This window comes from Cricetulus griseus (assembly GCF_003668045.3).
Source record: "Cricetulus griseus strain 17A/GY chromosome 1 unlocalized genomic scaffold, alternate assembly CriGri-PICRH-1.0 chr1_0, whole genome shotgun sequence".
Classification (NCBI taxonomy): Eukaryota; Metazoa; Chordata; class Mammalia; order Rodentia; family Cricetidae; genus Cricetulus; species Cricetulus griseus.
In genome coordinates this window covers 109,333,977-109,348,098 of record NW_023276806.1, presented here as the reverse complement: position 1 = coordinate 109,348,098, position 14,122 = coordinate 109,333,977, and the positions used below count along the sequence as shown (strand labels likewise).

At 41.2% G+C, this 14,122-nt stretch overlaps 1 protein-coding gene and 1 pseudogene across 1 annotated transcript in view; one reads left to right on the top strand and one right to left on the bottom strand.

Moving 5' to 3' along the window:
- The window catches only part of Intu (inturned planar cell polarity protein), a 67,326-nt gene that overhangs the window by 7,552 nt on the left and 45,652 nt on the right, over positions 1-14,122 (top strand). The window contains exons 2-3 of the mRNA XM_027391943.2: positions 5,161-5,699; positions 13,502-13,587. Coding sequence (XP_027247744.1) covers positions 5,161-5,699; positions 13,502-13,587 — 625 coding nt within the window. The remainder of the gene's footprint in view (positions 1-5,160; positions 5,700-13,501; positions 13,588-14,122) is intronic.
- LOC118239458 lies at positions 8,732-9,178 on the bottom strand (annotated as a pseudogene).

The window sequence follows — 14,122 nt, the reverse complement described above, 5'->3', positions numbered from 1 at the left end:
ATCTAGGACAAATCCCATCAGGTTGACAGTTGAGATTAACCATCACTGAATCACCTAGTTTGTTTTCTGTCCTGTGTGGTTTTTCTGTGAGTCTGCAATTGTCCTGCTGCTATACCCATTAGTATCACACAAATATGTAGCGGACAGTGTAAGCCACACAGCTCTCTTATTACAAATACATAGTGACTGCTTTGGTAAAATGCATTGTACTTTTCTCAAGAGAGCAGGATGTAATTATTTGGGATATTGCAAATGTCTGTTTTACTTAAATGAGGAAATGTGCAGATCAGGGTACATGTTGTGGGGATCTTCTTGCAGTGGTTAGGAAATTGCCAAGCTATTTCAAAGGATGAAAAAAAAAAAAAAAACCCTGACATTAATGCTAATGAAGACCTAAGAAAGTCATGTAACTTTTAGAAAGGGAATATAAAATGTTTTCTATTACTTTAGGGTTTCTCTTGCTATGAAGAGACACCATGACCTTGGCAACTCTTATAAAAGAAAACATTTAATTGGGGCTGGATTACAATTTCAGAGGTTTAGTCTATTATCATCATGGTGAGAAGCATGGCAGCATACAGGCAGACATGGTGCTAAAGAAGGAGCTGAGAATTCTACATCTTGACACACAGGCAGCAGAAGGAGAACTGTGTACTACACTGGGTGTAACTTGAGCATTTGAGACCAAAATACCTGCCTCCATAGTGACAGTTTCTCCAACAAGGCTACATACACCTCCTAATAGTACCATTCCCTATGGGCCAAGCATTCGAAGACATGAGTCTAAGGGGCCACCATACCTATAAACCCAGCATTTAGGACTACATTAGGAATTGGGAGCTATTAGCATTATCTCAAGTTCATTTCCTTTGATATGTTATCATGCAGCTGTAAATGGATGTGTTGTTTTCACATTAATTGATCTTTTTTTCTGGGCAGGATGCTGCTCCTGTATACTTTATTACTAAGGGTTTTGGAAACCAATTAAGCACCCTTAGGCCTTGTAAGCAGCCTGTAAACCTAAGGCTGTTTTTGATTAGAAAAAAGTAAAATAAACATCAGTGACTTTCACAAGAAACATTACACAGTGAGAACTTCCTAGCTTGTGCAATGAGGTCTCAGGGATGTTAAAAGTACCTTATTGCTAACTTTTGAGGTCTGCACTACAAAAGTATGAATTGAAATAGCTAGATTTAATTCCCTTTCTAAAAGATTTTTTTTTAATTAGGGTTAATTTTTGACTTACAGAAAGTTGCAAAGGTGCTCCTGTGCTCCCCATAAAACCCTTTCTCTGTGACGCTAACATCTTACTCAGCTGTTACTCGCTTGCCAGTAAGAAGTTAATGTTGGTCTGTGAGCTGACTCCAAACTTCATTTAGATGTTACCACTCTTCTATTACTGTTCCGTTTTGGTTCCAGGATTCCACCCAGCATATCATGTTGCTGCTCGTCATCAGTTCTCCTTAGTCTCCTGTGGTTTGTGACAGTTTCTCAGCCCATGCTTGATCTCCCAGCATCCATCTCTTGCTTAAGGCAATATGTGCCCTGTTCTATTGGAGCTAGTTGTTAAGTCCTGGTTTTCTTTTCCTTCCTAACTCTCCCCAACCATTTAGCCTTTTATGCCTCTGTCTTCTACCACCCATATGCACCATCATGGTTTTTTTCTCAGCTTCTCTTTCCCTCAAAGCAAAGGTAACTTTGTGTTTTATTTGCTATTATTGTGTATATTTGCAAGTGTGTACATGCAAGTACATATGTGTCATGTAGCATGTATGGAGAACAGAGAACAACTTTGTGGAGTCCATTCTCTTCTTCTACCATGTGGGTCCTAGGAATCAAACTCAGGTTGTCAGGCTTAGCAGCAAGCACTTCTACCTGCTGAGCCATCTAGATATTACAGCAGAGTTGTTTTTATTTGCCACAGGGCTTGGTGTGCTATACTTTCTTCCCACATGGATCTTTAAATCATAACCAAAAGGTGAGTTCATGTTTAGATATTACAGGTTAAGATGAGCCAGCCTTATATAAGTAATGAAATGAAAAAGTGCTCACGAATCTAATACAAAGAACACAGCAAACTAAAAGGATGAGATGTTAAAGCAAACCATCTGTTGTTGAAACTGATATGTATCTCAGTTACTAGGCATCCATCACTTCTCAACACTGTGACAAGTTAGTTAATCAAAGAGGATTTATTTTGTATCCTGATTTCAAAGAAATAGTTGCTTCGCTCTTATCTGGGCCTGTGGGTGAAACAGTGCATGATGGCAGAGGGAAGCTGCTCTCCTCATGGCAGCCATGGGGGGGGGGGGCATGTGCATGCTAGGGCAGGGGACAGAGTATAGTTTGAGAGGCATGCTCCTAGTTACCCCCTGCCTCCTAACAGCCCTTTTACCTGTGAACTCATCAGTGAATAGTACCCTCATGATTTCCTCTCTGTAGCTCACTGCCTGGGACCAAGCATTAACACATAAGTGTTTTGGGGACACTTCATAGCCAGACCATAGTGACACCTGATCATACTGTCCAGTGTATCAGTTAAGATTATTGTTCACGAGCTGGAGAGATGGCTCAGCGGTTAATATCACTGACTGCTCTTCCAGAGGACCTGGAACCTGAGTTCAATTCCAAGTGCCCACATGGCAGCTCACAGCTGTCTGTAACTTCAGTTTTAGGAGACACAACACCCTCATATAGACATACATGCAGGCAAAACACCAATGCACATGAAATAAAAATAAATTTAAAAAAGACTATTGCTCACTTGTCACCTAAAGGCTTACAGTAAGCACACAGCTATTTGGAATCTTCAGAGCAGAGCTGTGAAATGTTAAACACTAACTTCTTCAAGGTTTGGTGAGGTTGAAACTGCCAATATATGTGGCTGGAAATCTGAATGATACTGGGCATCTAAAGTGATGCCAACTATTGGGAACCAACTAGACCAGGGAAGTGTTAGTTTTGGTGTTTTTAGCCACCTCTATCTTTATTTTTTTTTTTTAATGACTAATGTACACTTGAAAAGTCTCTGTTACTAACCAGCTATATAGACCATAGCCTTAATAGGATAGGATATTTTGGGGACTGATTTTCATAGTATTCAGAAAGCAGTACATCATAAAAATTTAATTAAAGAATCAGAGTTGCTAATAAACACTCAAGAAAGCAAAGAAGACTTCTGTTGGGTGAATGATTGGAACACAGATTACACCCTTTCCTGCCAGGTGCTCAGCTAAAGACTCTCCTCACATGGTGGCAAACCAGTATCACTTTTAAAAACAGCAGCTCGGGAGGCAGACTGTGACTCCAAAGAGGACAGAATGATCAGTTTATTGCCACAGTGTGGGTGTTGTTGCTGTTTAATGCTGTTTCCATTTTAATTTCAATAATTTGGTTATTTAACAACCAACTTCCCATCTATCCTCATTTACAGCCACGGGATGAATTATGTAAAGTGTGGGCTTCACTTTTCTTACTATTACTGCTAATGAGGAGTTGTGCAGAAATTATAGGTTATAGCTAGGTTCATTATGAGCTATGGTTATAACTGGTTAGTTTCAGCCATGGTTGCAGTTTGTGGAAAGATGAATGCTGCTTTTCTAAAAACTGTTATCTAAACAAAGTACGTGATGCATAGCTTTGTTCTAGCCTGAAGCAATCCCAAGTGCTCCCCATGCAGTTAGGTGGTTTCCAGACAGCTGGCTTCTGTGGATTCGGTCACACTTTCAGTGGCTGGTGCAAATTCTGAGATGTCCAAAGTAAGCTATAGCCACACAGTGGCTGGATTAGTGGTGTGTGTGTGTGTGTGTGTGTGTGTGTGTGTGTGTGCAAGCATGTTTGTGAATATGGGTATACTTGCCCAGGTCTGTACATGCAGAAGCCAGAAGTTGATGCTGGTGGTCCTTTATTGCACTCTACCTTATTTTATTTATTTATTTATTTATTTATTTATTTATTTATTTATTGAGATAGAGTCTGTCACTGAACCTGAAGCTCACCCTTTGAGCTAGACATGTGCTACCTACCATATTGTTGTGTGAGGGATTTTTTTTTTCTGAGAAGACACAACACATGTATTTACTCACTGCAGAGTAGACTTGGTGAGTCAGTGGGAGTTTGTGAGGGTCACTAACAGGAGTTATAAGGGGTTACTTGGAAGGGGCAGGGAAAAAAAGCCGGGCATTGGTGGCACATGCCTTTAATCCCAGCACTCGGGAGGCAGAGGCAGGTGGATCTCTGTGAGTTCAAGGCCAGCCTGGTCTCCAGAGCGAAGTGCCAGGATAGGCTCCAAAGCCACAGAGAAACCCTGTCTCGGAAAAAAACAAACAAACAAACAAACAAACAACAAAAAAAAAAAACAAGGGGCAGGGACAACTCAAAAGCAAGTGTGTCACCCCAGAAAATGTGAAGACTTGAGAAACTGAAGCCCTAGAGTCCTGCACACAGCATGTAGGCAACTCCACAGGCCCAAGTATCTCCCTCTGCAGCTGCTGTTTAGTCTCTTCCCTGGCAGTTCCTGCTTTCTGTAAAGCTGGGCCTTGTAGAATTTTCAAGATTTTACTTTCCCAGATGTGTGACACTTTCTTTATCTCCTGAATCTTGTGAGCCTCCCCTTCCTTCATAGAGGGAACATGTCAATTCAGAGGACACCACTATGCAGTGTCCTCCCTGAGTCTGGCTTTTTTATGTGGGCACTGGGGATCTGAACTCAGGTCCTCATGGTTGTGCCGTAAATTCCTTACCCGCTGAACTGTCTTCCTAGCCTTTGAATTAGTTTTGTTGTTACTGTTTTGCTTTGTTTTTGTTTTTTGAGACAGGGTCTCACTTTGTAACCAGGAATTCACTGTGTAGTCCAGGCTAACCTTGAATTCATGACAGTCCTCCTGCCTCAGTTTCCTAAGTGCTGGAATTGCAGGTGTGAGCCAGAATTATTTTTTAAAAGGTATAGTCCAATAGATCATAGAAAAGGTTCTTTCCTTTCCCCTTTTATTGATTTTCTTTGGTATTACTCTGCCTGTTTGATTCCCTCCCCCATTCTTTAAAACAATTCCTCCCCCCAATCTCTACTACCAAGCCTACTGCCCCTCCCACACAGGAAAGTGGGGCTGTCTTTCTCATGTTGGATGAGCTTTCTCAGGTGACCTTTCCTCTCTCACACAGTGATCTGGAGCCTGAGTGGCTGGACAGTGTGCAGAGGAATGGAGAGCTGTTTTACCTGGAACTGAGTGAGGATGAGGAAGAAAGCCTCCTTCCGGAGACACAGACTGTGAACCATGTCAGGTTCAGTGAAAAGGAGGTCATCATTGAAGAAGATGACACCAGAGAAAGAAAGAAGTATGAACCCAAGCTTAAGCGCTTCACCAAAATCTTAAAAAGCAAAAAACTTTTACCTAAGCGCTACCACAAAAAGAACAGCAGTGACAATGGGCCGGTGTCCATTCTGAAGCATCAGTCCAACCAGAAGACCGGGGTTACTGTGCAACAGCGGTACAAGGATGTGACAATCTATATTAACCCCAAAAAGCTAACGGTCATCAAAGCCAGGGAGCAGCTCAAACTCCTGGAAGTGCTGGTAGGAATCATCCATCAGACCAAGTGGAGCTGGAGAAGGAGCGGGAAGCAGGCCAATGGGGAGAGGCTGGTGGTACACGGCCTGTCACCAGGAGGCTCTGCCATGAAGAGCGGTCAGGTACTGGTTGGTAAGTGCTGCCGCAGCTTCAGTCCTTGTTTGCAGAGATACACGGTTAAGGGTAGTGCCCTGTGAGCCGGGGGTAGAAGACAGAATTTACAGTCTCCAAGTAAAGTCTGTACAAATGGTCATAAAAGAAGTACTTCCATGTAACAGAGATATGCTCAGCTAGTTCAGATCCTTTTCAAGTTTGAATAATATAATTTTATCTTGCTTATGGTTGTTGACAAGGAGAAGAAAGTAAGTTAATTATACAGGGATCATTTAGGCTGGAGCAGCTGTATCCAATAACATGATGCAAAATATATAATTTATGAATAAAAATACTTTTAAATTGTATGTTTGCACTCGAGGACACCAAGTTCTTGGAGTGGCTGTAGACTGTTTCATTTGACCTTCTTAACGACAGTGGTATTATACGTAAGTAAGTTCCTTTATAAGGGCACTTCTCTAAAATATCCCAGTTCTGAGAGGAAAAATATAAGTTATTTTGAACATATTAAGATGTCTATTTTTGCATTGCTGATTTTAAGTCATGTAATATGATGTGTGAGTCAATTAGCAACCTTATTCTACTTTATAATGATAGACTAATCAAATGTGAAAATCTGTTCTTCCTTACAGTTATTTATTTGTGGGTACATATACCTGGCATGTGTGGCTGTCAGAGGACAGCTTGTGGGAGTGGGTCTGTCCTGCCATCACATGGGTTCTGGGCTTGGACCTCACCAGGCTTGTGGGCAAGTGCGTTTACTCACACTGATCATCTCACTGGCTCTGAAAGAGCATTCTCAACAAAACTTCAAACTTGTAACCATCCTAAAATGTGCCAGTCTTTTCAGTTGACCCAGCTTAAAACAGGAATTTTAGGAACATTTTAAATGTGTCTGGCCTGAAGTGTAAATTTTATTGTTTGCTCACTGAATCAGAAAATATCTGACTGCCTGTTTAAGGGTCAGGCACGCAGAGATTACAGTGATGATCTGACTGCTTGCATCAAGAAGCTCATGTAATAGTGGAAGAAGTATGTCAGAAATGGGCAGACAGTGAGTGTCACCGTGCGACATGACAGAGTGTCACAAAGCAAATTCTAAGGAGACATGTCTGAAGGATGTCTGTCAGTGCATGGATTCCAACATGCATCTCCATGTTATCTTACAGTGAGTGCGGCCCAGCCAAAGCAGCAGCTGGATTCAGTGAGAGAGCCTGTCTCAGGGAGAAGAATGATAGAGGAAGACATCAGCTTCTTGAGTGGCCTCTGCATATACATAGGAACAAATTCCCCCACAATCATGCATGTAACACACAGACACAGACATACACTCTCTCTCTCTCTCTCTCTCTCTCTCTCTCTCTCTCTCTCTCTCTCTCTCTCTCTCTCTTTTTCTCATGGAGAAAAGGCCATGCAAGAAAAGTAGAACATTGAATTTTGGGAAAAGGCTTGGCCTTCCAGTGTTTGTTTATCTGCACTGGCATTCATTCTAGCTGATGTAGCTCCAGGAACTTTTAGTGGATGAAAGCCTCCTTGCTGGAGGAAGCCAGCAATGTTACCAACTACTTAGGAAGTGCATGGCAGTATATAAAGACACTCAGGCAACAATAGTGCTGTTCCATCATCATTGCTGTTCTGCCAGACGTGTGGTCTGGATACAAGTGCATGAGGAATGGCTTTCCACATACTCAAGGGAGAACTGAGGATGGGAACATTTAATTAGGAATGCTTGTGTTGGTATATATGGATTCGAGGAGCTTTACAAAGAATAGCCCCATGCAGAGACTGTGTAAGAACATCAAGACTGCACCCTTGAAAAAAATAAGCTGCTGTTCATCACAATTCAAGACCCTCAGATACGCTTGTGATCGATCAGTAAAGATCAGGAACAACTGACAAGCTTTTGTCCACAGTCTGTTCATGTCGCATACTTCTTTACATGCCGGATATTCTTTTCAGCTTTAGGGGCAGTTTATATTTGAATCTTTACTTATTTTTCCATCTACTATTTTATTTTATTTTATTTTATTTTGGTTTTTCGAGACAAGGTTTCTCTGTGTAGCTTTGGAGCCTATCCTAGCAGTCGCTCTGGAGACCAGGCTGGCCTCCAACTCACAGAGATCCGCCTGCCTCTGCCTCCCGAGTGCTGGGATTAAAGGCGTGCGCCACCAACGCCCAGCCCATCTACTATTTTAAAGTGTCAACAGTGTTTTATATAATGTATTGGGTTCTTTTTGTGTGTCCGTGTGTTTTTTATAGTTATGTTCCCCTGACACACACTTATCCATTATCTCTAATACTGGAGGTATAAGTTATATAATGCCTCTTAGAATGTCTCGATTCATTTTATTTGCTTATTTTTCAGATTAGACTCCATGCAAACATTGAGTATGCACATAAACACATTGAGCCTTTCTTACATAAATACCTAGTGCTGACCTTGAACTCATGATTCTCCTGCCTCTAAATCCCCAAAGTTAGGACTACAGGCATGTACCATAAAACCTGGCTCAGATTTTCCTTAACAAATAAAAAGGCATCTTTTTCCTATGTCTGCATTTGATGGCATGAGATTTCTCAAGATCTCAGTTCCAGCAGTAACTGAGATTGTGGGTCTCAGTGTTTCAGATAACCACAGTTAGAACACTGCGCACAGTTACAGACTATGGCAGTATGCATATACACATACTTGCTTTCTGGCCTCTCCTCTTTGTGAATGTGGCTTTTCCTTGGTAAGATAGGCCAATGATGCTTCTCTTGTGTCCTTTCACAACAACAGAGCCCATCCTGCATTTATTTTCTCTGCTTAGATCTCAGAGACTTGCTGTCCTTTGGGGGTGGTGGCACTTTTTGCTGATCACCTACATTTCTGTTTCTAAGTGTCTTCTTAAAATTTGGCACTCATCTGAAAGCAGTAGCCAGCTGGCATCTTCAGACCAGAGCAAACAGAATTTACTCTCTTACCTACATCATGGAAGCTGCCTTGGTGGAGCTTTTTTCTTCAGGGTTATTCGTTTTAGGTCATAATTGGATTTCTTTTCCCTCAGGGACTAAACATGAGTCTTTGTGCCATGGTTTCTTGGAGGGGTGAAGCAGGAGGAGTAGGTGGCACTGGTGCCAGGCCAGCTGTGCTTCACGGGTGTGTAGGTGATGGAGAACTCATCTTTAGCTTGATTTCTTCATGCTTGAAGGTCTTGCCGTCATACGTGCCCACCGTCTTGCCGTCATACAAGCCGGTAATCTTGCCTACCATCTCAGGCAGGATGATCATGTTTCTCAGGCAGTTCTTCACCACCTGGGACTTCTCCATGGGTGGCACCTCCTTCATGGCCTTTCTCAGGTGCTTGAGTAGGAAGTCCTGCTCCCGTGCTACCACAGGTGGGGTCTGTCCAGCTCATCAGCTGCTCATAGGACATAGCCAGCAGTTGATTCAGGTCCACACCATGGTAGGTGAACCTGAAGACAATCTGTTTCTTCTTCTGCTCCACTTCCACCATCTTGCTGGTTTCTGGGAGTTGGGAGCAATTGGATAACTGAATTTTTTTTCTTTTTAAGGATAAGGAGGGAGAAAAGGAAAACATTCATTATCTAAGTGTCTATAAATAATACTTACCTATTCATTGTTTCTGGTTGTTTTTTGAGATAAGACTTTACTAGTCCGCCTGAGTCTCCCAAGTATTGACATTACAAATATACACCATCATGCTCATTTCATACATTAGCTTTCCAGATTACCGCCCCCATGAAGACTATTTCTGATAAAGAATGAAGATTTTAATTCCAAGCTATTTTATATGGTTTCTTAAGTCCTCAACTATGGATTTGTTTTCTATGACATATGTGGCTTACCTTTTGCTGTAAATTTCTTGAAGATGGGTACTCATTTTTCAGAAATGTTTTTGAGGTATAATATCCATTCATAAGTGTACATTGAGCATTTTGATGTGTGTCTTGTCCTGTTTAACTGCCTCTTTGGATCAATAGTCAACATTTTTCAGTACCTAGATGGCTCTTCTGCATGCCTAAGGCCAGTCAGCATCCCTTCATAAGGCAGCCTGTAGCCTTCTGTGAACAGAATTGATTTAGCTCATTCTCTAACTTTATGTGAGCGTGTGTGTATGTGTGTGTGAGAGAGAGAAGGGGGGGATTTGTGTCTCATTATATATATATGTATATATCCTCTGTTTCTTGTCTATGATTCAAACTACATTTCTGAGAAGTATTCCTGTTGGGTTGTGGAGTTGGCTCAGTGGCTAAAGCTCTTGCTGCTTGAAGTCTTGTGTTCAGATCCTCAGCACCCATGTAAAGGCAGATGCAACAGTATCCATGGGTGATCTTAGTGCTCCTGTAAGGAAAGAGGTTGAGACAGGAATCCCTGGAAGCTCATTGCCAGCTAGTCTGGCATATGCAGCTGTGATGAACAAGAGACCCTGTCTCAAGCAAAGTGGAAGGCTAGGACCAACATCCAGTGTTGTCCTGTGACCTTCATGCGTATACTGTGGCTTGAATGCAGCCCCACTCTCCCCAAAACACTTCAAACAAATGATGTCTTCTTTTTAAGAGAAAGAAAGGGAAATTCCATGTGGCTGCCATGTAAAATTCTTTTGTGTTGTTTGTTGTGTTTAGTTCTGGTGTTTTCTTGAGATAGGTTCTCACTGTGTAGCCCAAGCTAAGCTAGAATTCACTCTCTAGTGCAGACTGCTTTCAATCCTACAAACCTACTGCCTCAGCCCTCAAGTGCTGTGGTTACAGGCATATCTACCATGCTTGGCTAATGTTCCATTTTATATTTTTTTCTTGCCATTGTTGAACCTTTTTGTTTCAACTAAAATGTTTGAAATGGTCTTGTAAAAGATGGGTATGGCTTTTATGAACACCTAATATGTTGTTCTCTATGAATTTTCATTTTCCTTTTGGAATAGATTTTTATTTCCCCATTTGTACTCCTTGTGACTTCCCAACTTCCTATGGACAGTGTCTCTGTCCTGTTCTGTCCACCACAGTGTTTCCCTTCTCACACTTTCCTGCTGTCAGAAAGAGGCTAGAACACAGAGTTTGCTGGAAGGACAGGATTTTAGTGTCTCCTTCTGCAGAAGTGGAACAGGGGTGTTAACAGTCACTATTGAGGAGCAAACTGCTCACCACTGACAGACCATGCTCTCATCCCCACTCAGATTCTGGCCTGCTGTGTTGGTTGCTTCTGTAGAGGGAGACAGAACCAAAAGATTTCTTTCTTCTTTTCTTTTCTTTTTTTCTTTTTTTTCTTCTTTTTTTTTTTTTTTTTTTTTTGGTTTTTCAAGACAGGGTTTCTCTGTGTAGCTTTGGAGCCTATCCTGGCACTTGCTCTGGAGACCAGGCTGGCCTCGAACTCACAGAGATCCACCTGCCTCTGCCTCCCGAGTGCTGGGATTAAAGGCATGCCCTACCAACGCCCTGAAGGATTTATTTCTTATTGATGAGAAAAAAAAGAGGAAAAGAAATTGTTTATGCCATTAAAAATATAATTTGACATTAATATCACTCTGCAACAGTGTATAATTTAACCCATTCAATTCATTTCTGAACATATATCTTAAAAAAAACATTCACAACAGATAGGCAAATTAGAGCTGGCAGGTCACACCAGACTAACCGCCTATGTTTATACAGCTTGTCTAAAAAGCTTAAATAATTTATAGCATAGGTAAAGTATTTGGAACCCAACTGTGGGTGTCTGTAAATAAAATATTATTGCACACAGTCCCACCTATTTATCTGTTGTCTGTGGCTGAGTTCGAGATGGATCTAGTAGAGTTGAGCAGTTGAATGTAGACCATTCACCCACCAAAGCATGAAATGTTTTCTGTGTGGTCCTTAACAGAAGAAGTTTGTTAAGTCTAGATCAAAATTTAAAAAAAAAAAAAGAAGAAGAAAAAAAAGTAAAAAGGAGCTGGATACATGGGGACCTGAGTTCAAACATCCAGTTTCCACATTAAAAAAAACAATGAAGCATTGCTCCCATATGCCCTTGTAACCCCATTGGTATGGGGGACAAGGTGATCTTTGGGGCTTGCTGGTTGCCAAGCCTGGCTCCAGGTTCAGTAAGAGACTATCACAAGGGAATACGATGGAGAGTGACAGCAGGACATCTGATTTCCCCCTCTGTCCTTTTGTTCACATGGGTACACGGACTCACATACATGTGCATATATCACTCACACAAGTGGGAGAAGAAAAACTGGGCACAAAAATGTTTATTGAGACACTTACAAATTATTGTTTTAAAATTTTAAAGCATAAAAATGTCATACAAGTGTATGGATATTTACATTATAAGTTACATCATTTGACTAATAAAATTACAATTCTATAAACTATGTACCAACATAAAAATTTTTGCTACTTGAGAGGCCTAAAGGAATGGAAACATTTCATTCTTCATTTTGGTGAACATACTAAAGATGACTTATTATTCAAAAATAGTCATAGCTGTAGCAATAAGGTCACCAGCAGTTTCTGAACTGATCTCCTAAGGAATAAAGCTGTACACTAGTAGGCCACAGATTTTATGTGGCCATCTTCTCAGCCTACCACAGTGTAGAGTGTTTGTCTTTGTCACACTATCAGTAAGCAGACTTGACCTGCGCTCAAGAGAGAGACATTTTCTCTGACATTCAAGCTGTTCACTGTACCAATATTTTTGAAAAGATGACAGAATACAGACCCGGTTCCTTGGTTTTTAAGACATGCAGAACCTATTGGGGTTTTTTGTTTGCTTGCTTTTTACCCACTGGCATGCTTACTCCCCCTCATCAAAGAGTATTAAGCTCTAGTCATCACCCAGCCTGTATCTGTCTTTTAAACTCACACAGTGTGCCCATGTACAGCCTTTGACTGTCAGCCAAAGCTTTGGCAGTGTATTCTTACCAAAGCGCAAGCTTCCACCAACCCCCAAGTTCAGACTGTCCCCAGAAAGCATCTGATACTTATGGAGCTTCCCACCCCGCCTACCCTGGTATGCTAGCCCACCTACCTGGGACCATCATCAGTAAATGTGGTAACTGTGCTGGTTTACAAATAACTTTTATTCTGGCTCATGTAACCACTTCCACAGAAGAACATGTTTGGGGCACCCCGAATCTGTATGTTCCTGGGCCATGATCACGTATTTAACCAAAGAATAAATTGATTCTTACTCTCTTTGGGCAAGAGCTGTGTTGTGTATCAATAATTTGAAATTTTAATAGTGGTTTTGAGTTTGAAATTAGATAAATACAAGCATTTGAGGAACAGTCATGGGAAAGAAGATTTTGACTGAACCATACTTGACATGTCGATTTTGTCAGAAGCTGTGATATAAAGGCCTGTTATGTAGACACCAGTCAGTTGTGGCAGCAAATAGCATAGCACATTTGGATGTACCACATGGATTTAATTAAAATTTAAGCTAAATTTTTTTTTTTTAACTATGGGTCTGAGTGGTTAGATTCAATTTTGTTAAGTGCAATACTTGGTTTATGTTAAAAATTTTCCATTTGTCCATTGGGTTCACATAACTCTTAGTTACACCAAGACTAGGAATATCCTTATCCTTAAGTATTTGTGGTTTTCAGAGAGTTACGGTGCAGTGTTGGGAGGCATAATGGAGGAACTGGGTGATTGGCTGTGTCACTAATATTTGGAATAACCTTAGATAAGTCCCTGAATGTACCACATTTTCCATTTTACCCTTGAGGAAGTCTGGATAGCTGTTTCTCCTGTCACAATTCTAGAACTTTTTGGTTTGGGCTATTCACACAGTTGTCCTTTTTGTTTGTTTGTTTGTTTTTTTTTGTTTTTAGGTGATGTCCTTGTTGCCGTGAATGATGTAGATGTGACTTCTGAAAACATAGAGAGGGTTCTGTCTTGCATCCCTGGACCAATGCAGGTGTGTCCATCCCTTTCCTTATCGTATACACTGTTGCTTAAAGTACATAAATTCTGTGTGCTATTTTAATTTTAAGATCATGAAATTATCCTCCTGTGTAGTGGCTGAGTGACACTGATGTCTGAGCACCAAGGGCAGCTTCACCTCTGGTTCACACTTAGCTTTGGGACACTGTTCTAAAAGGAGAGTGACACCTACAAATAAAGCATCCTAAGTAAGTAAAGCGGCAGCAGTAATGAAAGTGAACAAGACTGTCAGCTTGCCCTCAGAGTGCCCATGTTTGCCAATGACAGCATAGCTCTCAGCAGAGTCCTTTAAAAGCTGTGGCCAGGCGTGGGGACACACATCTTTAATCCCAGCACTTGGGAGGCAGAGGCAGGTGTGTCATTACAGTGAGTTCCCGGACAGCCAGGACTATGTAGAGACAGGGTACTGTTTCAAATAATAATAATAATAAGTAAGTAAATAAATAAGTAAGCTGTAGACTTTATGTTCCTTGATTTAAAACATCTCATATTATAGAAGTTTTTGTTTA